Genomic DNA, 25,097 nt, shown 5'->3' on the forward strand with positions numbered 1-25,097 from the left:
CCTTGCCAGCACACTGCAACGATGCTGCTAATTACTGTGTTTGAAAATCTTGACCTAAGCAGACATGCAGGGAATTTAAATGAAATCTCTAAAAGAGTAAAATCCACCTGCTTGGTCTCCCAACACACAAACACTAAATGTGTAACCTGTCAAAATACTGAGCCAGCCTTCATTAATTCCCTTTTTCATAATCAGCATCCTTCCATTACTCACCTGCTCGGCTTTCTACAGCAGTTCTTCAAGCAAGCTATCGTATAAACTGTTATAGTACACTCTGATGATAAATACCTAGGGAAACAATTATTACTTACCTGTAAGTCAGCATCAAACTCATGTTTCAGGTAAGCATCTTCTGCAGCTTCAACAAGACGCTGGGGAAAAAAAAAAAAAAAAAAGGTGTATTTTTGAAATAATAGATAACATCTTTAAATCCAAGTGTTCCTTCCAGTATAACAAGAGAGATTGTTTGAGAATTGTGTAATTCATTGTCACCACATGATATCTGCTATGATACTTTATAGAACAGAAATAAATTATCCAGATTAAAAAAAAAGCAAACAGGTTTTTTTAAACCTTCAGCATCCATGATTGGTGGTACAAAACTCTCAAAACAGCTCAACTGCTAATAAATAAATAAAAAGGTCATTTTTTTCCCACTAGCGTTCAGCACCCTGCAGCTCCCATTCCAATATCGACTTTTGAAAGAACACAGAATAAAGTTGCTTTCACACTGAACCTTATTTTGCATGTAGGAGCCCTTTTCAAATCTTTCTTCAGATTAAAATAGGAGGTATTTCCTAATAATGCACTTGATTGCAAGCAACTGAAATAAAAAGGAATTTCTAAAAAATGCATCCAATATAAAGGATTAGAAAAATAGAGATTAGGCTTGTTTTACTTAGCAGATTTGAAGTGTTGTGCATACTACCCTAATATGATGCATAATCACAAGAAGATTTTTCTTCTATTACAGAATATTTACCGAATGACAGCAATTCAGTAGTATTTTTTTCCTCTTAATACTCAGAGCTCCCTGTAGTAGTTGTTTTTCCTTACCACTATCATCTGAAGGGAAAAAAGGGGTTACAATAAAACACAGCTACCTGAAAAATTTAATTTATATAGGGGTTTGCTGCAGACATTCTCTTGTGAAAAGACATTATAGCCTTTCTAATGTTTTATTAATTTTCTTGATAGTTCTGAATATTTTAACTATGGAAGTAATTGTTGCTAGTTTTTATTTAGCCTGCCTGAACATTCATATATGTACAACCAAACATTAGTCAAAGAATCATCTGTCACAGAATATTCAATACATGACTTTCATTTTCTTTGATTTATCAGACACTGGTACACGTGTATATTTGCAAAATATTTTTGATCATGAAGCAAGCGAGCTACAGGCTCTCACTAACGATACGCAGAGCCGACAGCCGCGCACACTTTTGCTTCCCTTCTCAGAACTGCATGCACGTCTATCAAGCCTTTGGATATAAATCAAAATGGAATCAGAACTCATAGCGATTGCTATACAGCTTGAGCTACAATGGAACCTCAGCCAAGAAAAAATATTTCTGGTTGCCAATTCAGGGTAAATGGTTCAACAAAAAACTGACAGTTTAAAGCAGAGCCTCGCTGGTTAAGGGAGCATTTGCGTTCGGAGGTCTGCAACGCCGCGGCACGGCACAGCCTCCCCTCGCACGTCCGTCTCGCCGCATCGCTTACCCCCGGGGGAGCGCGAGCCTCGCTAAACCCCCCATCCTCCGCGGGGCTTCTGCACCTTCTCTGCAGACCACAGTGGGAAGGTTTTTCGTACCTTTTCCCTCAGTGAAGTGTTACAATCTCAAAGATCTGATGGAAAACTGGAAACACTGCTGACGCCTAAGTTGGTACAGAAGAGAAGAGCCACCTTCCCAGAGCCTTGTGCTGCCTGGACACCCCGTCCTTTGACTGTTTTCACCTTTAAAAATCTTGTCCCATGTAAACCCAGCTGGTCTTAGCAAACCCTTTTGACCTAAACGGGAATTGAACTGAAACGGTTCCAACCCCAAGCAAGTCAAACCAGGACCCAACCGAAAAATGTACCAGCTCGCCTTCCCCCCCCAGACGCACGTGGGTGAAAGCACCCAGCGACTAACGATGCGTCACAACGGGCTACGTGACGGGGAGCCATGAAAAAACATTTCAACTAAAACAGTGAAGTTCTATGGAATTGTTCCTACTGCTCCTGTATTATATGAATATTAGTAAAAACAGACCTTACAATTTTAAAGGTTATAAACATTAATTTGACCCACAATTTTTTGGGCATTTAGAATTTAAAGAGAGAAGTAGCACAAACTAACTGTTCTGAGGGGGAAGCCTCACAGCAACTGAGATAGATTCTTGAACATCTGAAGGGTCTCAGAAGTCCAGCATGTTAGTGACCTGCTGAAGGTATTTTACAAATCTAGCCCTCATTTTTTTAAATATGAAAAAGGCATTTTAGGGAAAATAACTACTCTAATTCAGTTCACTTCTGCAGGTGTGTACTCCTTTATATTGAAACCATAGTTGTGTTACTACTCTGTACACATCTAATACAAAAGATCATGACTGATGAGTCTGAGGGGAAAAAGTGAAAGAAGGGTCAAAAAATTCTTCATACAGAAATGAATGCAAGGAAAAAGAGAAACCTGTTTTTCTTTCTGTGCTGAAATATTTACTTACTCACCGGAAGAAAAATTATTAGAGTATTCAATGAGATACCAGTGCCTAGATATCAGTACCTAGTGGGCTAGAAAAATAATTCATGGCTTCTTATATAGTTTGTATTGATCCCAATGTGTTTCAATTACGCGTTTGCCTCAGTGAAATAAATTTAAAGGTTTATCCCCCCACATAAGAAAAAGCTAGAGAAGCATAAGATGGGTAATAGTAGAAACGTTTGGTAACGAGGGCAGCTCAGAAATTAAAAGTACTGATGGATACTTGACTGATTTATTCATTAAAATTTCAGTAGTTACATTTGTTCTTAAAAAAAAAAATTACACACATTTCAGCAACGTTCTCTGAGGAAGGAAGCAGAACAACAAAAAAGCAAACGATCTACCCACACGTATTTTTCCTTGAAGACATAGACACAAATACGCATCCATGCTATGTGCTTCACCCTCACAAATCTAGTACGAAAATTAAGATTTTTGTACACTGAATGTAGACAACAGAAGCATATACTGCATTTTCTATGTAATAGTCTTTAACCACAGTTTGCTTTAAATATCTCCATTATGAAGGAGACAGTGAGAAATCTGGGAGAGCTACAGAAAACGTAAGCTAGTAATAAGCCTAAATCCACAAAATGACATATTAGTGATTATACACAGATGATATCAGAATTAAGACATTGTATACAAATGTTTGGGGGGAGGGGCTGGGGGTTTTAGGTTGGGGGTTTTGTTTGGTTTTGGTAGTGGGTTTTTTTTGTGGGTGTTTGTGTTGTTTTGGTTTTTTGTTTGGTGGGGGGTTTTTTGTTGTTGGTTTTTTGGGGTTTGTTTTTTTGTTTGTTTGTTTGTTTTTTTAAAGAAGTCCCCAAAGGGGTGAAGCATGATAGAAGAAATTCCTTAACACTCTCAAGGCAAAAAAATAAAAACCACATGTAATACTGCAGCTTTTTTATATTGAGGCCAAAAAAACCTTTTAAATTATTTTAATGAACAGTTATCTAGCAATGATTCTCAACATTAGCATGATTAGCAATTTTAACTTAACAGTTTATAATGACACACTTAATACAAATACCAATATATTTTCATTTGAATAAACATGTTGTAAAATCATTGCTGTAGTAAATGCTTACCAAGCTGTGGTTATCTCCTGAAGGGAATTGAGAGTGATCTATATGCATCTACATGAAATGAATTATGAACACTGAGTGAGCATTGTTCGAGTTACACCATTTAAGGGTCTATATTTTAGGAGTATTTAGGTCTACACGTGGAAAGGTGTTTGCATCAGCATGCACCGACAAGTCAAGGGCAGCATATAATCTTTAGATAAAGAACAATTTTCACATTTTATGGTACAGTTCAACCGAGGTTCCCCTGGTTAAGGACCTAATCCTTATGACTTTCCCAATACGTGTAAATATAAGAAAGATTAACTGATTTATCCGGTATATCACAATGCAGCATGAATTAAAAACAGACTATGAATCAGGAGATAGAACAGATATCACCCAAAAAAAACCCCAAAATGGTCAAAGTCAGTGTTTGGAATTTTTAGCAGTACTAGTATCACAGAATGTAGAGAAGGCTGAGAGGAGAAAAAGAAAATGTTTGTTTCCTCTCAATAACATTTAAAAAAATAAATCACTGAGCTATCTCTGAATAGGATAATTTTATTGACAAATGGTGTTTTAATTGCAGTGAACTGATTTTCCCAGATAAGTTCTCATTCAAGTTAGGTTGTTGTAAAGATAGAAAAGGAAAGGTAAATGATAGAGAATGGAATAGAGAAAAATAGAATCCAACAGAAAGTAAGGGGAAAATGGAACAGATGGGCAGAAAGGTGGAAAAAAATATGAAAAAGAAAACAACAATTTCAAGGAAAAACATCATGCAAACATCCAGAGCATGTGGTACCCATTTTAGCTTCTGAGAAGATCGTTACTCCTTCCATGTGCCTTCTAAGGGTTTCAGTTTACTTTTCAATGATTCTTCTTCATTAGAATCCCATTTCAAATTCATAACATAGCAATGTTTGAAACGGTTTCTGAACTCCTGAACTGCAGAGAGTCACTAACCTTCATCCATAAGTGCTGACTGAAGTTATGTTCCCCTCTCTTCAGCTATCAAATCTTGAAGAAGCACATTTATATTTCATGGTTTCCTTTCTATTTTTCTAAAACAAACCAACTGCTACACATAAAATCAAAAATTGCTCTTCTCCAAACCAAACTCCTACAAATTTCAAAAAAGGATTGAAGACTGCTCTACCTTAATTACAACTAGTACCAACTAGCTACTGACATTATCTTAGTCCATAACATTAATAGTTTATATTCCATAAGATCAATGTGATAAAATTTAATTTCAAAATAGAAGAAAAAAAAGCTATATTGTGATGTACTTAAACAGAAAATGAAAGATCTACCTTCTCAATTGTAGATGCTCCTTCTTTACTCAGTCCCAGGCTCATGCCCCGCTGCTACAAAAATAATCAGCTTCAGTTCTGTTGGTTAAAATACACGAGCTTGTCAGCAACCCTTCTGCTACCACATTCTTCTCACTGGACTCTGCCTTAACATTTCTTTCGGTACATTATGTGACTCTTGCCAGTTTGAGCCGTTACCTCCGGTTTGTCTGGCGCAATGCAAAGTTATCGTTTAAGGCCTATGAGAATTTCATCCAGCGTACGCCTGACAAGAGCCACAAATTCTGACCCTGCTCTGAGCAGTGGGATACCATCGTCGTTAAGAAAATAAAAGCAAGCACAGGTAAACCTGTAGGAGGCTCTTACACCCTAGCATCTGAATGCATTCAACCAACACCAAAAATAGCCCTGAACCCAAATACAGTTTCTCATCATTTTCCCATGGCATCATATCTGTTTGAGGTTCACCTCCTATACAACCTTCGATGTCTTCAAGGTTGATTTGTGTTTTGGAAATAAAAAATAATTAAAAACCAGTCTTACTAAAAAATTTCTAAACCTGAAAAAAATCCTATGAGCATACTACACTGAAAGTTTGTCTTGAACAACAACAATATGTAGGAAACAAACCCAGGAATTTATGTAACTTTAAAAGCCTGTCTCCCAGACTGCCACGTATGGAATTGTAACAGGGATTTCTATCTTCATCAAATGTAAACAAGCTTGTCAATAAAGACAGCAGATCCCTGTTTTGAAGAGCTTATTTCTTTCCTGTTTTGTAGCACCTTGGTACATTACCAAGCAAAAAACAGCAATATTTTGTATATGGAAAATACTTACAACTACCTATAGTTACCCTTCCTCACATGAAATACTCAGCGCAATTTCAATAACCTTACTATTGATTTGAACATCTAACTTCCAATCAAAATTTATACTAATTGAGCTGTGAACATGCCAAAACCATTTCTTAAAGTGCAGCCAGACAACTATTTAAAACATAGCTCAGCAGTTGAGTATATTCCTGGGAGAGAAACCAGAACTTGTGTTTCAATCATCAGAGCAATTTTCTTCACTGGCTTCTCCGTGAGAAGCCTACGCTGTGCATGTGGGAGCACTCAGGAATAGATTACCAAACTTTAAAAACATTACCCAGGTACCTTCCTATGACTTCCCCATTTTGGAGTTCATTTCAGAAGTGAAAAAGGGATTTCCTTTCCAGGAAACCTGTAAGGCTGCAGGTGCTTTGAAAACTTCTGAAAAGGTTGGGCTGTTTTGGGAAAGAACAAGATTTATTAGCATGAAGTGAGCTTAGGTAATATCCTGGCATGGGTGGTAACTCTGTCGCAACTCCTCCTTCCTTCCGTCAGAGTTCTGGGGTTTGCTTCTTTCACAGTTCGTTTAGTGGAGAAGGTAAAGAAGCCAACAGAGGATAGTTGACGTTCATCGGTATCACTATTACTTTCTACGCTAGAAAACAGTATCATATAACATGGCAATGAGTGCGCTGATGTGCAAACAGGCCTCTCCGTCTCACTGTTGTATTGCAAATAGTTTTGCACGTGTTTGCCACAACCAATTGAGAAGCAGTGTAGATATCAGAGACTGATGCTGACCTTGGAGGAGTATTTGCTACCATCAGAAATACGTGAGTTCTTAGACAGGCCAGTGACAACAGAGTTGCAGTTTGGCTGGTTTTATCCTTGAGATTGGGAGCCTGGGCAGGGGGACAAGGACAGACACAGACAATTTTTTTCAGAAAGCCCAGCAGCATATTTTATTTCCCACACTGTTCTCCTCAGCTAAAAGTTATTTCCTAGGAAATTCTATCACTAAAATTGCTGTTGCTATGACTAAGATGCACTGAAAAGTATTTAGCTCCTTTTATCTTGATATTAGAGTTCCTAGTGCTTGTAGCTTAAGACAGATATCAATCTTGCAACTCATTCATATCACCATACAGGAAAAAAAAGACTGCACTATGACTACTATCAAATTCCACTACAACTCACTAGACAACGCTCAGTCACAGTAAGTGCTGCAAAGCACAATCAAAGCAGAAGTTATAAATAAATGATAAAAATAAATTAAAAGCCTAGCAATTATTGTAAATATCTTCAATTACCCACTTATAGTCATTCAAGACTGGCAGATTTTTCAGGTTGATCATTGTTAGAGTGCTAGCGGTTTTTTTGAAGAAACATAAGGAGTTGAGCTTGGCAAAGAGCTGGACAAACAGAAATGGAACTGTAAACGGATCAAAGTACAGGAAACTTGCACATTGCATAACAGTGGCTAAGACAATCCTGGAGTAATTAGATGCATTTCTAACTTAACTAAGTTAACACTGTTTAGTTATGGCATCTGGAGATTGCCATGGCACGGAAGGAAGACTGCAGATGAAGGTAACACATTTGTCTTGTACCGAGTTCTGCTGCCCTCGAGGCTGTGCAAAGCCAATATATCAGACACAAAATATGCAGATTATCAGATCTGCTCCTACCATGTTATTATGTCTACCACAAAGCAGAAAAGAATGATGTGCTAAATAAGGTTTTATTCCACACTCTTGATTCCATATGTCCCAAACATCAAGGAATCTGTTCAACTGCAGACACAACCTCAAGCTGTTTCAGGGCTATTTCAAAAAGTGATTTGCCTGCCTGGGGTACAGCAGCAAGCACAGCTCTCCTTCAGCCACCTCTCCTATCTCAGTGCCAAGGGGAAGGTAATTCTCTGGAAATACCTTTATGTATCTTTTTTATTCCACTTGCAACATGGCAACACAATTTGTAAAGTTTTGCTTTTAATGACTAATTCACAACTGGTACATTGTTCTCTTCCACATAAATGTAAAGGTCTATTTACAATGTTACTCTGTATAACACCTTCCAAAATCAAGGGAAGCTGGCCTGTATATGCATCTAAATATCCACCTGTGTACACACATATTTTTATATCCACCTGTGTACACACACATTTATATATATTTAGTCAATACTAACCTGTAAGTGTCATTATGATCCTTACTCCTGTCCTCTGTGCTGAAATCACTAGATTAAAACATCTGATTTATTAATCTCTTTCACACATTTAAGTTACCACCGGTCACACTCTTTACGTGGCTGTCACAATCACTATCCTGTTTGGATAATGCCACACTGCCTTTCTGCATTTGAGTATAGTGAGGACTTACACAACGTCTGAGCAAAAATAGTTTGAGCTCTGACAGTTCTCAACACCATTGCTGGATGCTTGGCAGATATCGCTGAAGAAAGATTTGGGATAACTGAAGTTCATTTAATGAAAAATTCTCCATCAGTAGGATTTCTCTCACCTAACCTCAGCTCTTTCAAAGTTAATCATCTCTCTACAGAAGTTAACCAAACATCCTTCATACGTAGAGACAGAAAACTCCAAAGGTGCTGCTTTGTCCCATTTTAAAATAGCTCATAAGATGCTGGGAAGAGCTTTGGAGGTTTTCCTTCACTCTTTTCTTCATTAGATGTTTAACTTTATAAGAATGAAGTTAAGGGAGATGAATCCTGCACCATATGTGCAACATAAATGAGCTATAGAGAAATGGAAATACTCCCATGTTCACTCAATAGGGGAAAGGTGTCTTGAGGCAACACTTTGTCCTGACAGCAGTCCTGGGACTAGTCGAGGTGTTTCTGTTCTGTTTACATTTAGAAGCACCAAGTGAAACCAATTGTCTTTGCTTTGTTCCCTCCCTCAGCTTTTTCCTCACAAGCTTGCAATTTGTGGTCCAGTTCAACAAAACCAGCTGTGATATACTGTCCTTCTTCCAGTTTCCAACCAGATTACTATCACACAACACCAGCAAAAAAACCCTCAAGGTTTGTTAGTCAAAACAAAGGTCAGTTCCAGAGTTTGCAGGAACTTATTTCCGTTGCCTAGCCCAGCACTCAATCACAAGACACTGAGCCTTGTCTTTTCTTTCAAACCAACCCATGAAAACAGTAGATATTACTCTCTCTCAAGTGCAGTCAACTGGACTGTTGTTTTTTAATTCCCACAGGGTCAGGATTTCAGTTACTAACAGACTGAATTAAAGGAAAACTTAAAAAAAAGTTAAAAAAAAAAAAATCAAACTCTGAATTTTCTACCAAAGCCTTCCCAACTCCCTACTGCAAGTGGAATTCTCTGAGCTAAATATGGAGGCCGATAGAGTATTATTGCAAAGATGTGAAGAAAGAAGTACTTCATGAAGCAAGAGGGTGATATCCCTTCAATACATGGAGCCAGTTTAAAATGGAGATACAGCAAAGATATTGTAGCAAATAATCCATCTCTCCCAATAACTGTCCTGAGAATTTAAACAAATCAGTATTAGCATTATTATATTTCTATAATTTTATAACAAAAGCATTAGACTAAAACGTTCAAACACTATTATGGATGCAAAGCCAAACTAAGCTAGGAAATGCCAGAGTGAAGCGGCCTCTAAGTTCAGCCCCCAGTATTATCATTTTGTCCCTACAATTTTGGTTGGTTAGAACACCAAAAAAATACCATCTTAGACTTTTGCAGTCCTCACTAACAGAATTATGGCAGTTCGTATCTATTTCTATATGTATCAATAACAGATTTTACAAGCATTCACCGGAGACTTTGAAATCCAGCGTTACATCTCAGGTTATACAGGTACGGGTTCTTCGGCCCATTTCTGTACCCAATTCTGCCTCCAAACATGCCCATGGCTTAACCCTGTTCCTGTCCTGTCTGACTGTGGTCCTAGAGCCACCTCTACTTCTTTCCTATCCCTCTTTCCACATCCTGAGCTCATCACACATGTCCCAAACTCCAGTGCTAAGGTTTTTCATACTCTCCACCTCTTCTCTAGCACCTACCAATTATTCTTCCTCCTTCTTGGTGTTAGCCTTGGCATCCACACTGCCAAGCATGTTCACGACCCGTCTTTTCCAGGCCTCCACCAATACCTCATTCCTTACTTCGCCAACCTGTATTTCCAAATTTCCCTATTCCCTGTACAGTCTCATTGACCCCACCTAGAATATCTTGTACCATTTATTATCTCTAAATCCCAGCACAGTCCAATCCTGTTCCCTTTGTCTCCTTAAACCACATCTTTATTCTCCATTCTCTGTTCTCCTTGTACCGGTATCTTCCTCAGCCTCTCCTAAACCCATCAACAGAGCCCCTTAGCCACTGACCCTTCCATTTTCCAGTGCCCAAACGTGAACACAGAGAGAGATGAGACAAGATATCTCTCTTCTGGGTATAGAAGGCACTGACAGTGCCCCAGGAGAGGCTTTGTTTCCCCTGACAGCTGCTGGCTCTAGCCATAAGAGACTAATGGTGCAATTGCAGGAAAGTCTTGTTTAACCGTGTACTAAAAAGTCACGGTGCAAAGAATTTTCAAAGATTTCACTTACAGACGGTTTTGTTCTGATATGTTTCTAATGGCCATATGCCTCTATGTGCAGAGTTTCCAAATGATAACAACTTGATCCAGCTGGAACAGATTTTCAAAGAAAACCTTGTGTCAAGGCCACATCCCTGCCAATTTCAAGAGTTGGTTCCCAAGCATAGGAGTACTATAAAGTCTTAATGAAAAGAACATCAGGATTATTTTTTAAAGAGTAAAGCAATGCATTTTCCCCTAGTTTCTTTCTTGGAAACAGCTGAAATTCAAAGATAAAATTCCAAGCTTTTTTGGTCTCCCGGACCATATTTCATCATTGTGAAGACTTGATTGCTGTTGAAGATGCTGGAATTAATTACAAGAGCAACTAAGTGATAATTTATTCTTTTCATAATTTTGTATATTCTGGCAGGTCTAGTAAGAAACAGAAAAAAGGCTACATAGAAACTCTCTGGTCACACATTTATCTGGCTGATTAATCCTGGGATCTCATGTCTACACTTAGCAAAGAGACATTGGTTCCATGTGCTTAGAAGGATTTGCTGGTACACTATGAATTAATCCTGTAGTCACAGAATAACATAGGGGCATCACTTTTCCAAAATCATGCTTGTATACAGACTTACAAGCCTACATATAGGTACAGACTCTATCCAACCTATTAATTTATTACTTTTTTAAGATAAATATTTTTATAGTAATAGCCAGTATTTTTTTGCTCTATCTCAAGAATAATATTAAACTGCCCTTGTGATTAAAGGAACATTTGCAAATTGCCAAACCCAAAGGAAAGGCTGCATTGCATAGTCAAAACCTTATCTGCTTTACTTTGTAAAGGTAATGAGTTTAAATCCCGTAGGTGCTTTGTTTTTTATTAAGAAAAGTCTTGTAACTCGTATTCTCCTAGTAACTAAAAGATTGCTATACTTTCACCTCTTAATTAGTTTTTACCAACTTAAACATTCAACATTTAATTATCATATGTAAGTTTATTTGGAAAACAAGTTAAATTATGCAACACAGCATCTCATTTCCATTGTTTGACACACGTCTAGATTTTGCTATGACCTAGGGAACTCATTTCATAGAATGCTGTTATTTTTTCCAAATAGTTTTTCCTCTTGACTCTCAAAGTACTTCTGAAACGCATTTAGGGAGCAATATCAGCCTTCACATAGCTACGTAACACCTGCAGGTTCAAAAAGTGACAACCGAAGACTGAAACCAAGCTGACAAAAACTAATACCTTATGCTTGCAGAGGCAGTAAGTTATAACAATAGTTTTCCACTTATTTTGGATTATAAGAGAATAGTGAACCACCCCACGTTGCTGGCAAAGCTTCCTTTATTGGCTGAACGACTTCCTCACCCACCACCACGGGCCCTTCAGCCATACATTCATCTACAACAAGCAAGTGTGCTCCAACCTTGAAAATCCTAACAAGGACTAAACCACCAAGGTCATTAATGTTGCTACAGGCAGTTTTGACTCCCAGTCAACTCTGATTCTGAGAAACATGTGCAAAACACTTTTTATTCCCCCCTAACAAACCATGAAGCCCTAAAGACCTGTAACTGCCGATGCTCCTTACCGTCCCTGTTTTTCCAATCTAAAACCCACACGCTAGTGTAAGAGACAAGCAAAGGGGAAAGGAACGATCTAAGCCAGCTCTCTGGTTCCATATGGAGGTAGATTTCCCTCGTGTTAAATTCTCATTCTGTGAAGCTGCCCTACACTCCATTAAACCTATACCCGGCGCTGGCAACAAGCATGGCCAAAGCCAGGTATGAAAATGGGTGACAGTTCCTCCAGCTCAGGGTCTGTGGGGTGATAGCAGGACACTGCCTTAAGCAGACAGGTAGGGCAGCCTTAGATGTTACCTTTGTGTAACCCCACTGACACCAGTGAAAGACATTTATGACAGACCTGGTGTATTTGTGCAATATTATGTTCTGCAATTTCTCATCCATTTGTTATTAAGTCCATTGGGAAATCTCTCTTAAAGACTTATGTATTAGACTTGGCTTTTAAATAGTGTGTTTCATGCCCTTTTAGCAGTTACAACCCATTCCAGAGTAATAAACCGAATAAAGTGATTTGCAGTATGTGTCACGAAAAATATGTAATACTATTGAAATGAAGATTAAATATATTTTCTACAACAAAAACATTATAATTATTGTTTTTCCTACACCAGGATACAAAGAGGAGTCAAGCATGCTCAGTAATTAGGCTTTCATCATAGATCCTTGAAAAAATAAACACCGAATTAAAATGAAGAACACTTCTGTGTAACACTAAAGTGGTTCAGAATGAGTTCTTACCAACTGGATTTTTTTCTATTTCTGATACATGACACAGTCCATATAATCCATATAGGACCTCCATTAAGTAGCAATAAACAGTAATAAAAATTACAAAAAGACAGAGCAATGACTTCTTACATCAGAAAATTTCTCAGTGGTCTACTGTAACTATTGGTAGAAATAAGAATTGACTGAAAAGCCTTAGGAGAAAGATGCAGTGTAGTTAGAGAGACAGTATACGGAGGTAGTGCATATATAACAAACACAAATGTTTATAAAAAAATTATAGGTCAGTTTATACCGTTCTTTCCACGGTTCTGTTCAATCTTCAACTGCTTACAAGCAATTCGCCTGCCACACTTTTGAATTCAAAGGACTACACTGGCCAGTTCTTCTAAAATGTCCAGGTTAAAAGTGAGAACTAAATAACCTACGGTCATTATCCAATGCTGGCACGTTACTAACCTTCCCAAGCTTTCTAGACTCTCAGATGTTTCCTGAGCTACCTGGAAGAAACCCCTGCTTTAGTACGGGTCTGACACAGCCCCACCAAAAGGCCCATCCTCTGCGCACACCCTGCTTGCCTGGGGAGCAGGCAGGCATCTTCAGCACGTTTCTCCACGAGGAGGTTCCAGTACCAAGTTATCTGAGCACAGAGGATTTTTTTCAAGTTTTGCTCTTCCTTGATCAGTGCTTAAAGACACAGGGTTTTTGCATCCAAAGTCCACCCGTGGTCACTGAATCACAGCGGGGCTGCTGCCGGCGCTCCGGAAGGAGCAGGGTTTGGTGCAGACCCTGTGCCGGGCTGAGGGACAACAGAGCGGACCGGGGCCTTGGAGAGGCAGCGAGCGATACAGATACGTGCCCTCAGCCGTGACCATTCCGCAAACGTGGTGTATACAGCTGCTGCTGATACCACTGCCCTGAACTCTCCCCAAAAACATGCTGCAAGTTTTACCCATAACCATAAGGACAATAATAGTTTCATATCAAATTCTGGTTACTTTCTAGTCAATGGTTTAATATAGTATTTTAGCCTTCTAAGTGTTTGTATGGATATGAATAAAGGTAGTTCAATATGACTGCAAAGTTGGAGTCTTTCTAAAATAAAATCTTTTTGCTCGATAACCTCTCCAATCATAAAAAAACTAACTACTATTTAAAATATAAAATATAAAGCCAATTTTTTTTTTTAAGGTCTTCAGCAAAGGCTATCATTTATCATCAGATACATTTTTTACACTAGTCTGTAAGGAAATGATCTGTGCTTTGCTGGGATCCACCTGAACGTTTGGAAAGGAAAACTCAACCACTGTACCGTGAATTTTTACGTAAGTAGACTCTTCCTATGTATTTCATCATGTTGAAATGATGAACATGGCAACCTACTGATCTAATGTGCCAGATCCTAATAACATCTCCAAAACTTGAAATACTTAAAGCACTAAGTGAATCTGAAACGTAAGTAGTTCTTGCTCATTAGCAGTCTAGTTGTGAAGTGCTCTTTCCCCATCACGACTCTCTCTTCCAAGCCTTGTTATTTAATGCTCCACTGTCAAAATAAAATATAACTATATCTATGTCACCTTTAAACTGTCAAATATAGGGGTTTTCCCCTCTATTTCTACTTAACAAGTAATTTTTATTATCTAATGTAGCTAGGAATAAATTGTGGTTGCTGTACATAACATTTTCTAGACAGCACAGAATTTGGGGGACAAAGACTGCCACCTTTTGGCAATAGTCTATAACAGAAAAATGTTCTAGTAAACAGTATTTTAAATAAAAATATTTATTATATTATTTTAGCAACTTATATCCCGTAAACATACTGAAGAACAAAACATAGGGCTCAGCTGAATCCCATCTGAAAAAAAAACACCCTACTTTTATGATTGCCATATACAAGGTTTCTTAGCATAAATCAGAGGAAGTGGAGCTAGGGGGTTTTTCCCCCCCTCGAGGACACTATGAGTAGATAGCCCTGGCACACAATGTTGACTATTAAACAGGAAAACTCATTTGTTTAAAGATAAAAAGATGAAGGAAGACACATATGAATTCTTTTATGCACAATTTTCTTTTCCATGCAGCATTGATTTAACCTTTGAGTAGGTCTGCTCTATGCATTAGAAGACCTAAAGAAAAAAATGATTAAATAATTAACAATTGTATCATAATGCAAATAATATTTTGCCAACCCTAACTCTGGTATTTTCCACATTTTCTTCACCTTGGAAACAATGACTTTCATTCAGGGTTTTGAGTGTTTTTTGGTTTTTAATTTTTATTTTAGTAACTGAAATAAAAAGGGGTAAAACCAAATTCCAGCATACAGCATGACAGTTAAACTGGCACGGCACCAACAGAAAGACCTTTACATCTGGTAAAGTATCTGAAGGAAAAAACCATCAGGGATGGTTGAGTCACCAATCCCTGCAGATATTTAAAAGATGTGTAGACATGGCGCTTAGGCACATGGTTTAGTGATGGACTTGGTAGTGTTAGGTTAACAGTTGGACTTGATGATCTTAAGGGTCTTTTCCAACCGGAATGATTCTATGATTCTAAGTTGGTATTTTGCCATTGGAGCAAAGTAACTGTAACAGCAAAAGGCTGGGCCAGCATCAGAAAAGACAAAATGGATTTCCTTGTCCTCTGCTGATGGCAGAGGAATGACACTGCATTCTCATTGGAATTGTTTCATCATAAAGATGTGCACATGAGCATACAGATATACTCCAAAATGACATTAGTGAGCATACCCTTATTGCCAAAGAACATCCCAAGAAGTTATTACCTGTGACCAAGAGAGCTTCAGGTGACCAGCCTAACTCACAACTACTACCTCAACAGAGCAAGGCGAAAGACTTACTGTAATAAAGAAATTAACAGCCTGGATGAACCTTTGGATTCCTTCTGAGAAACGCAAAAAATACAGGTAGAACAGGCAACCTAAAACATGGACAGAAATTCTTGGGGAGTAACTAGGAAACATTTTGAGGCTTTAGAAGAGTACATAGAGGTCTCGGAAAATACTGACGGCAAATGAGCAAACCAACCCATGTGCATAAAATATGCTGAGAGGTCCAAAAGAGATAATAAATACAGAAGACAAAGGAAGGGCCAAAACAGGACAAGAACAGGTCTGAGGAAACTTTTAAAAGTTTGTAAGTCAGCAGCATAAAAAAATAAATTAACATTGTTGTTATTTTTATTTTCACAAGATAATGTAAAAGCCAAAACTTGCACAGAACATGTACTAAGGTAGTACTAATAAAGCAAGACTAATTTGTAAGGAGATCAATACATGAAGAAAACACATTAATAAGACCAAACACAGAAAACAGACATCTTTTTGTTAAAACAAATGCAATTATATTGAAAGATCAAAAGAGTATTTCACTGAGCTCCTCAATGCTGAAATTCACAAAAGCAAACAACAATCGGCCTTTTTCCAGGCAGCTGAACCATTTGTAGAAGAATGAAATTGTGAAGAGCTTCAAGAGACAATCAGAATACTAAGGAGTAGCAAAAGCACCAGGTGTGAGTCATCTTGCCACTGAATTATCAAGAACAAGATGGGAAAAGGAAGTCGAATACTTTACAGGGAGGGCTGGTTGGTTGGAGTTTGGGGAAATTTTTCAAGCACAAAAGATAGATATATGCCATATTCCATTTTTAAAACTTAAAATAAAATAAAATAAAACGCTATCTTGAAAATCAGCTACATTACACCAGCATGTTAAATAGGTATGTATCTTCCACAAAGATTGGAGGGGTTTTTTTTGTTTGTGGGGTTGGGGTTTTTTTATTGCTACTGTTATTTTTAATTTTATTAAAAACACACATCATCTATTAAAAGCAGGGAACAAAAATAGAACTCTACTTCTGATTTTTAAGAACTTAAAGATCTTCACAATTACTAGCTCACCCCCTTTTAAAGGGTAGCTATATTGAAAAGAAGTGACTAACCTCATGCCATGGAATTTCATTGATTTAATAGAATTTCAGCAGTATAATTCTGCTTTTACTAGTGGGAGTTATGAAAGCAGATGAAGTGTAGCAGAGCACAGCAGAGCCTACTACCTGTCTGGCACCATACCCATCCTGCACAGATGGAAGAGGGATACGGTACAGGCTTCCAGGTTTCCACATCACACAATCCGCAGCTCTTTCGAACAGTATGACAGTACATACGGCTTAAAAAGTATTTTGCTACTGTCAGCAGGACTTCCATATGGGGACTGACATGTTCCCAATGCACATATTACACCACTTGCTGAAGAATGTGCCATTTACAGTCTTTTCAAAATCATGTCCTGGTGGTCAGGCTTAATGTCTTTAATATCCTTCCCTTGATAGTTTTCAGCTGACTGAGGAAGAAAAATATATTTTAGGACTCTTGGATATAAAGGCTAGTCATAGGGGTGTAGAACAGTATCATTATCTTGGCAGCCTCTGAATTTCTGTTGGTGTTGAGTCTTGGGGGGTTCATTTTTTTGTTTTTGTTATTTTGGGTTGGGGGGGGTTTGTTTGGGGTTTTGGTTTTTTTTGCACACGCACCTTAGGCTGACTCTCATCAGCTATTTAACTCCCTTTTTTTCTATAGGTGTTTGGACTGTTTGGAAAATGATATTCAAATAAAAATATATATGTAAGATGTTTCCCCATGAATCTTTACGAAGTATGAATGATGGCTAAGTCATAAACCAATAAAACTTGCAAGGCCAATTCTATTACACAAACACGTAACGGACCGTGTAAATGGCAATTAAATCCTCAATTTTGGGGAGTTGTGATATTGTTTTCTTCTTCAGACGTTCAGTAGGGATTTCCAAAAGCAGTCACTGAAACCCAGAGATCTCCACTGATATATCTAGAAAAATAGTCCAGTTCCTCATTAACACAGTCAAACAGCAAAATGACAAACGATAAGCCCTTACAGTAGTATAATAGTGCAGTACTAATGCGTACAGTAATGCAACACTCCCACGTGTAAAGACGGGTATCACTTTATTAATTCAGATCACTTTTTGATACAAAGGTTGCACTGACCACATTACGCTTAACTACCTGATGAGATAAGGTACATGCAGGAATAGCATAATGTCTTAATTATAGTTTATATAAGTGTGTTGTATATATTAACTTTTAATATCTGCAAAAAAAAAAACAGTCACAGGAAATTGCAGCTCCAACCCGCTTGCCCCCCTACCCCCTGTCTGCGCGATGACCTCCGAAGGAAGAAAGTTATTGTCCCATAATATTTTACCAAGCAGGTGCTTTGTCTTCAATTTTACTTTCTTGTTCTGATAAAGGGAATCAATGCAGCAAAACCATCTTAAAAAAAGATTTTGAGGAAGATAGCTAGGATAGGACCTAACAAAGTCCCAATGTGATAATTTTGAACATTTGCAGTCCCATCCTCATAAGCAGTTTCACAGATAATACTTCCATTTATGCAGACTATACTGGTTTGGGCTAGTTTCCCAAATCATTTACATTGTGATACAGATTTGTACTGTTTTAAAAATAATTTTATCTCTATTTCAGAAGACTGCAGAAAAGCTAAAGAAAAATTTACCACACTAAGTGAGCCAACATAGCAACAATATTGTTTTGTTTATGACTCCCATCTCAATTTTGCTTTATGTTTACATTTTTCTGATGCCACGGAAGCATCAAAGGATATGCTAGTGATAAGCCATAGTGGCAGTGACAGATAACACTTCAACGGTGAAATGCATAATTCTCTAATAACCTTGGTAGCACAGTGACCTTCCCTGAAACACACAGTGCAAAACCACTTTTTGCATCACATTACTCGGCCTTAGAAATTAAGAAATAAACTTCAGGTTTTGGTCTTTTTTCTGTTTTGGTTTTAATATATCTAGAGCTAAAACTTATTTGGAAGTGTTGCTTCTGCAAAACGGATAGTATTTTTTTCAGGTTCAACCATTAAAAGGATTAAAAAAGACACTTTTAGCAAAGAGAGCTAATTGTTTTACTGCAGGTGTACTGGTAAAGCTGCACAAAAGCATCTTTTCAGCCACCTTAAATTGCAGTATTAAATTCTTGATTTTTGCATGGCAGCTATTATATTCAAATATTGTTTATGCATAAAGATCAAACTCTAAAAAATTGCATGGTTTGCTGTGCTGAGATGTCTATTTACATTCCCAAAGTAGGTTGGAATCATTCACTTTTCAGCTCATTTAACACATTTTACACAGATTTCTTCCACGTCAATTAATATCGCCTGAAACGTTACAAATTGTGAAATTCTTTCATGTTACAGAGAAAACAAACATTAGGAAATTTCCAACCAAGCTGCATCTAACAACCATCACCTGTACATTGTAACATGAAACACCCCACTCTCTTCACATCACTTCACATTTTACATCCAGAAACCATAGTTTATTCAGTCTATTTTGTCTCTGCACATTGTTGTAGGCAAATGGTATAAAAAGCTTTTCTCTAAAAATTCAAACGCAGAGGAGCCCTGTGTTTTCAAGCCATATATTATTACAGCCCAGATTTTTCAACTCCTGCAAGAATGACAAGTTTACATACACTGACCAATTTCTGCTTTAAAAAAAAAAACTGCAGGAGGTGTTAATAGGTAGCAAAATAGCTTAATTTCAAATATGAATAGGCTCCAATTGCACACTTCAAACCTGAATCAGGATGCTGGACTACCTCCGACTCCATACAGGAGCGTCAGCACGTTAAGTCCCAGCAGCACACTAGCCCCCCACTGCCACAAATACACCCTTTTCCACCTCCCAAAAGGCGATAGATACGTAACAGTTTCTTTGTCATTTTAGTAACGTTACTTGAGTCGGTCTTGCTTTTTAGCTGTTACTTTTCAGTCATTCATATGCTTTTCTTAACCTACACATGAACATTGCATGCAGCGGAGAGAGCAAGGACGCAGGAATGTGCTTTGTACTTGGAGCGGACAAAAGGAAAATTTGAGGCTATTTGCCACGCGTTCCTGTTAGAGTTCACTCTCCTCCTGTGCAAGGTAAACCTACCTCCCACCGGCTTTCCACTGCGTCACAGAAATGCAGCCATTAGTGAGGCTTTTCGTACTGGAATTGCATATTCATTCATATCCATTTGCAAATCTCCAATGGCCATTTGAAAGCTGTTTTTCCAGAGTCCCCGAGTGTGGAATTCCCTTGGGGATCTTTCTGGAAAGGTATCGGGCAGAACCCAGATTTCTTCATCCCAGGAGTTTAGAAGGCAAATAGTAAGCGGTCAGTATCGACTACTAAAGTTCCAATTAATCCTTTGCCCAAAGCAGAATTTAGAAGTTTGGGAACACCAGACAAAACACCACCAAGAACCCCAGTAGCTCTGCATTCAAGGGGACAAGTCCTCCCGCCTGAAAATTCAATCAGTTTCAGTCAGGTTCCCAGAATGAACTCCTGCACGTTGCTCACATTGCCTACCAAGCAAAAGTCCCCTCAGGAAAGCCAAACAAAAATAAATCTCATAAAAAGACCGTGACTCTTTTCATTTTTAAAAGCTCCAAACCTCCATGGGGTTCGAGCAAAGGAATTTGCCTGACTTGTTAGCAGCCAGCTCTGGATCACCAGGGCTGTGCAGCTCCTGGACACGAGGGAGTCAGCACACAGCTGTCTCGGTGTACAGACTGCTGCTAAGTCTTCCTGGAGAATTCGGAGGTGTTGGGTTTGTTTGGGGGTTTGGGTTGTTTTTTTGGGGGGGAGGCCCTACTTCATTTTTGTTCCCTAAGGAAGTAATAAGTAAATAAATACATAAAGATTTCAGAGTATTTTCTGTGTTACCAGGATAAAATAATCATCTGCACAGATGCTTTAACAGCACCGAGAAGGGCCAGTTCTGTCAGAGAAATCATGGAAATCATTCCAATTCCAGTTTCACATCAAGTGCTAACGGGGGACTTCAGAGCAGGCGACTGTGACCCGGCCAGCGCTGCTCTGGTTTCAGAGCCATTTGCCTTCCACCGAGCCTCCCTCTCACAGTCACTCCTTGTAAATCTCTTATCCAGAACACGGGTTCAGGAACTTCAAAGCCAGTTAACTCCACCCTTTCGTCGGAGAGAAAAATCACAAAGCTTACTGCTTCTGCAGCCTGGCCCTGGACAAAATCCAGCAAGCTGCTCCTTCAGGTAGCAGAGGAGGTGCACTGTGGAGGGGGAAGGTTTAGGAATCGTATGCCTTGCTCATTAAAATGCAGGAAGATTAATATCCCAAGTACATCTTCTGTCGCTGCATTCATGGAACTATCAGCAACCAGCTAAAGAGCAAGTGCAAAGATCTGTAGATCCTTCCTGGGTGTAAGAGGGCTACTATCTGCCAGAGGAGGGCTACCGAGGTGGCAGCGACCACTGCTCACAAGCCCCTCCTCAGAGAAGGCAGCTACCCAAGGAAAGCAGCATGGCTATGGGAGGGGATGCTAATCCTGGGCTGGTTTATCATTTGCTTGAAGTAATGAAATGAGCCAGGGTGGCATTTCATCCTTGAAGTTTAAGGTTTATTTTCAAATCCAAAGAAAATGAAGCTGAGGGATACTGTGAACACAGACTGACATATTTCACACAGCTTACCCCCAAATTAATAAATGCCTTGGTGGTATTCCTTTCTTTTTTAATTTAGTGATTTCCAGATAGAGTAGATCGGAGTATTAAAATTAAAGGATACACGAAATCTTATTACTAGTTTTACTGTTCTGCAACTCCAGTGAGAATTTTACCATTTCTAAAGCTCTCTCTATTTCTGTTTAGTTTTTGTCTTGTTCTGAGGCAAATTTGAAGCCAATTCCAGAAGATGGGGAAAGTGCTATACAGAATTAATTTCAGCTGCAACCCCTATTTCGGAGCATCTCTTTGAAGGTAGTACATACAGCAGATTTTATATTCTCAGAACACCTGCATCACTGCATATCTACTTTGCCTGACAGTTTAAGTGAGACATTTAAATATTCTCTCTTGATTGCGGTGTTCCACATTTCACTTAAGTCCCACAAAATCCTTTGCTGTCAACTTTCCCTGCTATACCGCATGGTACCTATCATGACACGTTCTGAATTGTAAGGAACACCCACAGAGCAGAATACTAGGTATGCCCTATGGCCAAAGTCTGATTAATTGCCAAAATGATAAAAAGATCCAAAACACTGCCTGGGGACCACTTTGCAACGCTATCTCTTGCAACGGCCAAAGGCGGGTTTCTGGGGAAAAAAAAAGGTCCTTTATGAACCCTTGAAACTATCAGTACAAGAGCTGCACATACATCAAAACTATAGAAGAGGAAATAGCCCTCAGGTTTAAAAACAGAGCTCGATTTAAAATAAAAACAAAAAGCACAAAGCTGACTTTTGTCAAAAATTAAACTCTATTAAGAACTTGTCAGGTTTTTTTTATGTGTGTGCAAGAAGAAAATGGCATTTCTAGCAAAAGTGAGAGAGACCTCTGAATACATGACAGCCACCCAGTGGGTGCTCTCATTCAAAGATGGGGGAAACTGCATTTATACACCTATATGTAGGCATTATGGATTCTAGATTGGAGCTGACCCTAAAAAACACCCTCCCTGCAACAGAAATTAATGAGCTCTGCATTTTTCTTACTTGGTTTTTAGTTTAATTAACTTTCTGCATAAAAGTCTCCTTGCTAGCAAGCTGCCGAGTCCGGGCTTTTCAGGCTGTAACTACTCCAGAGCCAGACTACACGCTTCCCCTCCGACACCTGAGAGCAGGACGTGCGCTCAGATCATGCAATCCATCTAGACCAGCACTCAGCCTCAGAAGTGGCCAAAAGAAGAAATCCAAGGAAGCACAAAATAGCAATGTAACTATACACGGTAACGCTCTCCAGAGCGCCTTGCCAAGCTTCCAGTCCGCAGCTCTGGGACTTCCCTTGGCCATTGCACTGGAAAGCAGAGCGGCTGCTTGCTCTCCAGTTCTCCCTGTCACCTGTGATGTTACTGACTTCACTTATGTACCCCATTCCTCAGTTCTCTTTTTTCAAGAGTGAGGAATCCATGTGTATGTGATCCACTTGCAATAAAGTCATTCAAACCCGCAATTATCTTTCCTTCCCCCCTCTGAACTTTTTAAATTCCTCATTGCATTTCCAAGACCTGAGCCACACGCTGCTGAAGGTACAGCTGCGCCGCAAATTATGGTTTGCCTTGGCAGACAGCTTACGCAGCAACTGGGGAGTTCACGGTGGCCTTTACCACACCCAAAATCATGAGGTGAAAAGCCTCGGCATAAATCAGAACACAGCTCCCGAATCACAAGCAGGGCTTTAAGGTCTAAAGCACGATCCTGTGGACTGCTCTGATGAAGCCTGAAGGTTGAAGACTTGAGCCAGCTGGCTGCCCATGCTGCAGCTCCTGCGAGGACCGTAAGACTTTGGCCACCACTAAGTGGAAGCTTGTGATTTTTTTTCTGTTACATCACTCTTGCATCATGATGCCATTCACTACGTTCACAATACCATTTGCACTCACCTACTAGAAACATATACATATTTGTTTTGAAAAAATAATAATCTGTTTTCTAGGATTTCCAATGCCTTCTCTGAGTTTCTACTTAAACAAGAAATTTAAAAAACCTAATCTGTATACGAATAATTGTTTTAATTTCACCCACCACCACCAATAAATGTCAAGTTTGACCATCTCTAAGGCAAAGAGTTCCTTGTTACTTTGAAGGTGGGATTTTCCCAGTAATTTTCACATTTTAAAAACTTATCTAGCTTTCTATTACCCAACATCTCAGAATCCCACCATTTTAAAAATAAAATATTAGTTTTCTGTGCTACCTATTTTGACATCAAAAGGAATTAGAAAGTATAGAAATATTGAAAGCGTTGCTTAGCATTAATGGACAAGAAGGATAAGCAGCAACAGGAGAGAGTACTGCTTAAGACAACTGAAGCACTGGAAAGGCTTCCCACGCCCCATGAAAGGGACGGGGAGCTCTCCCGCTCTGCATTAAGATACTGAAAGTCAGGACATGGAATTGAGTTCCTTTTCAGTTGTCGCACATTTATTGTGTGATATGGGACATTTTAACTCATTGCAGTTCACAGCTTACAAAACAAAAATACCATTGCTCTATTCTCTTCTCCTATAAAATTTTATAGATTGAAAACTCTGAGGTTCACAACAAGCCTCGAGATCTTTAGAGATGAAGAGACAGAGAAGCATGATTTTAGCAGAATGACCGAGGACATTACAAAAGCTGAGAACATCATCTTTATTAACAATGAGATTATATTAAGTTTACAAAGTTTAAATCTAACTTTTATTTGACATTTATAGATCTCTTCCTCAAGACTGTCAACATCGCCCAACTGCCTGTGGTATGAGGTCTTAGGGGAGCACAGATTTTTTTACTTTTTTTTTTTTCCTTTAAGAACCACAAAACTGCATCTTATTAGGAAATTGCCAATACTGGGAAAGACCAAGTTTGTTTACGCTGGGATTCGATAGAGCATGGAGCACCTACTCAGAGACTGCCAAGTTATGATTCACTAAGCAGAGTCAAGGTTAGACCCAGATGCCAATAAAGATTCATTAAGTATGAAATACAATATCAGCAGTGTCTTTGTAATGACCTGAACGCTAATTTTGGCTCAGAGTACTTGAATTCCCTAATGAAAGAAAGGCAAAGGGGAACAATTTAAGAGCTTTTAACCACAAATGTGATAACATGTAAAACATTTGAAAAGAGCTATATAAAACAGAGTACGCAAGTCATTTACAATGTCGCAAATTAATAGTGTTTGCCTATATTTTTCTTCATTTATTATAGTGCAAAGAATGATTCATTTTCCCAGTTGTTTTATTGTTATGATTACTGCACCAAAATAATACGTTAAAACTATTTGCATCATCTATTTCATATACCATGCCATACCAGAAAAGTAAAACGGTTATCTAACAACAGCACCTAGAGAAAGGAATAAAATTTATGCATAGTTTATTCTCAACTCTTCATAAATAAATGGCTTGAGAAGTAATTAAGTAGAAAAGGAAGGTTGGATTGTCAAAAGAAGCAGAATTGTGTGGGAAAAAATAGTGAGGTTGATACACCCTTTCTAAAAGCACATGGAAATAAAATAAATAAAATGGCAAAAAGAAAGCTTACAAATTTAGTAGATTAATAGCTTTGTGTTTTTATTAAATTTCATAGGCTATTTTCATGCCAGTAGGTTACACTTGTCTCCCAAGAAGCATTA

At 38.5% G+C, this 25,097-nt stretch overlaps 1 protein-coding gene across 1 annotated transcript in view; it reads right to left on the minus strand.

Annotated features, from left to right (window-relative positions):
- The window catches only part of CACNA2D3 (calcium voltage-gated channel auxiliary subunit alpha2delta 3), a gene marked incomplete at its 5' end in the record, with an annotated part of 467,841 nt that overhangs the window by 326,120 nt on the left and 116,624 nt on the right, over positions 1 to 25,097 (minus strand). Inside the window, one exon of the mRNA XM_082004801.1 lies at positions 312 to 371. Within this exon, the coding sequence (XP_081860927.1) occupies positions 312 to 371 (60 nt within the window). The remainder of the gene's footprint in view (positions 1 to 311; positions 372 to 25,097) is intronic.

Source organism: Phaethon aethereus, assembly GCF_964289735.1.
Source record: "Phaethon aethereus genome assembly, chromosome: 11".
NCBI classification, from domain to species: Eukaryota; Metazoa; Chordata; class Aves; order Phaethontiformes; family Phaethontidae; genus Phaethon; species Phaethon aethereus.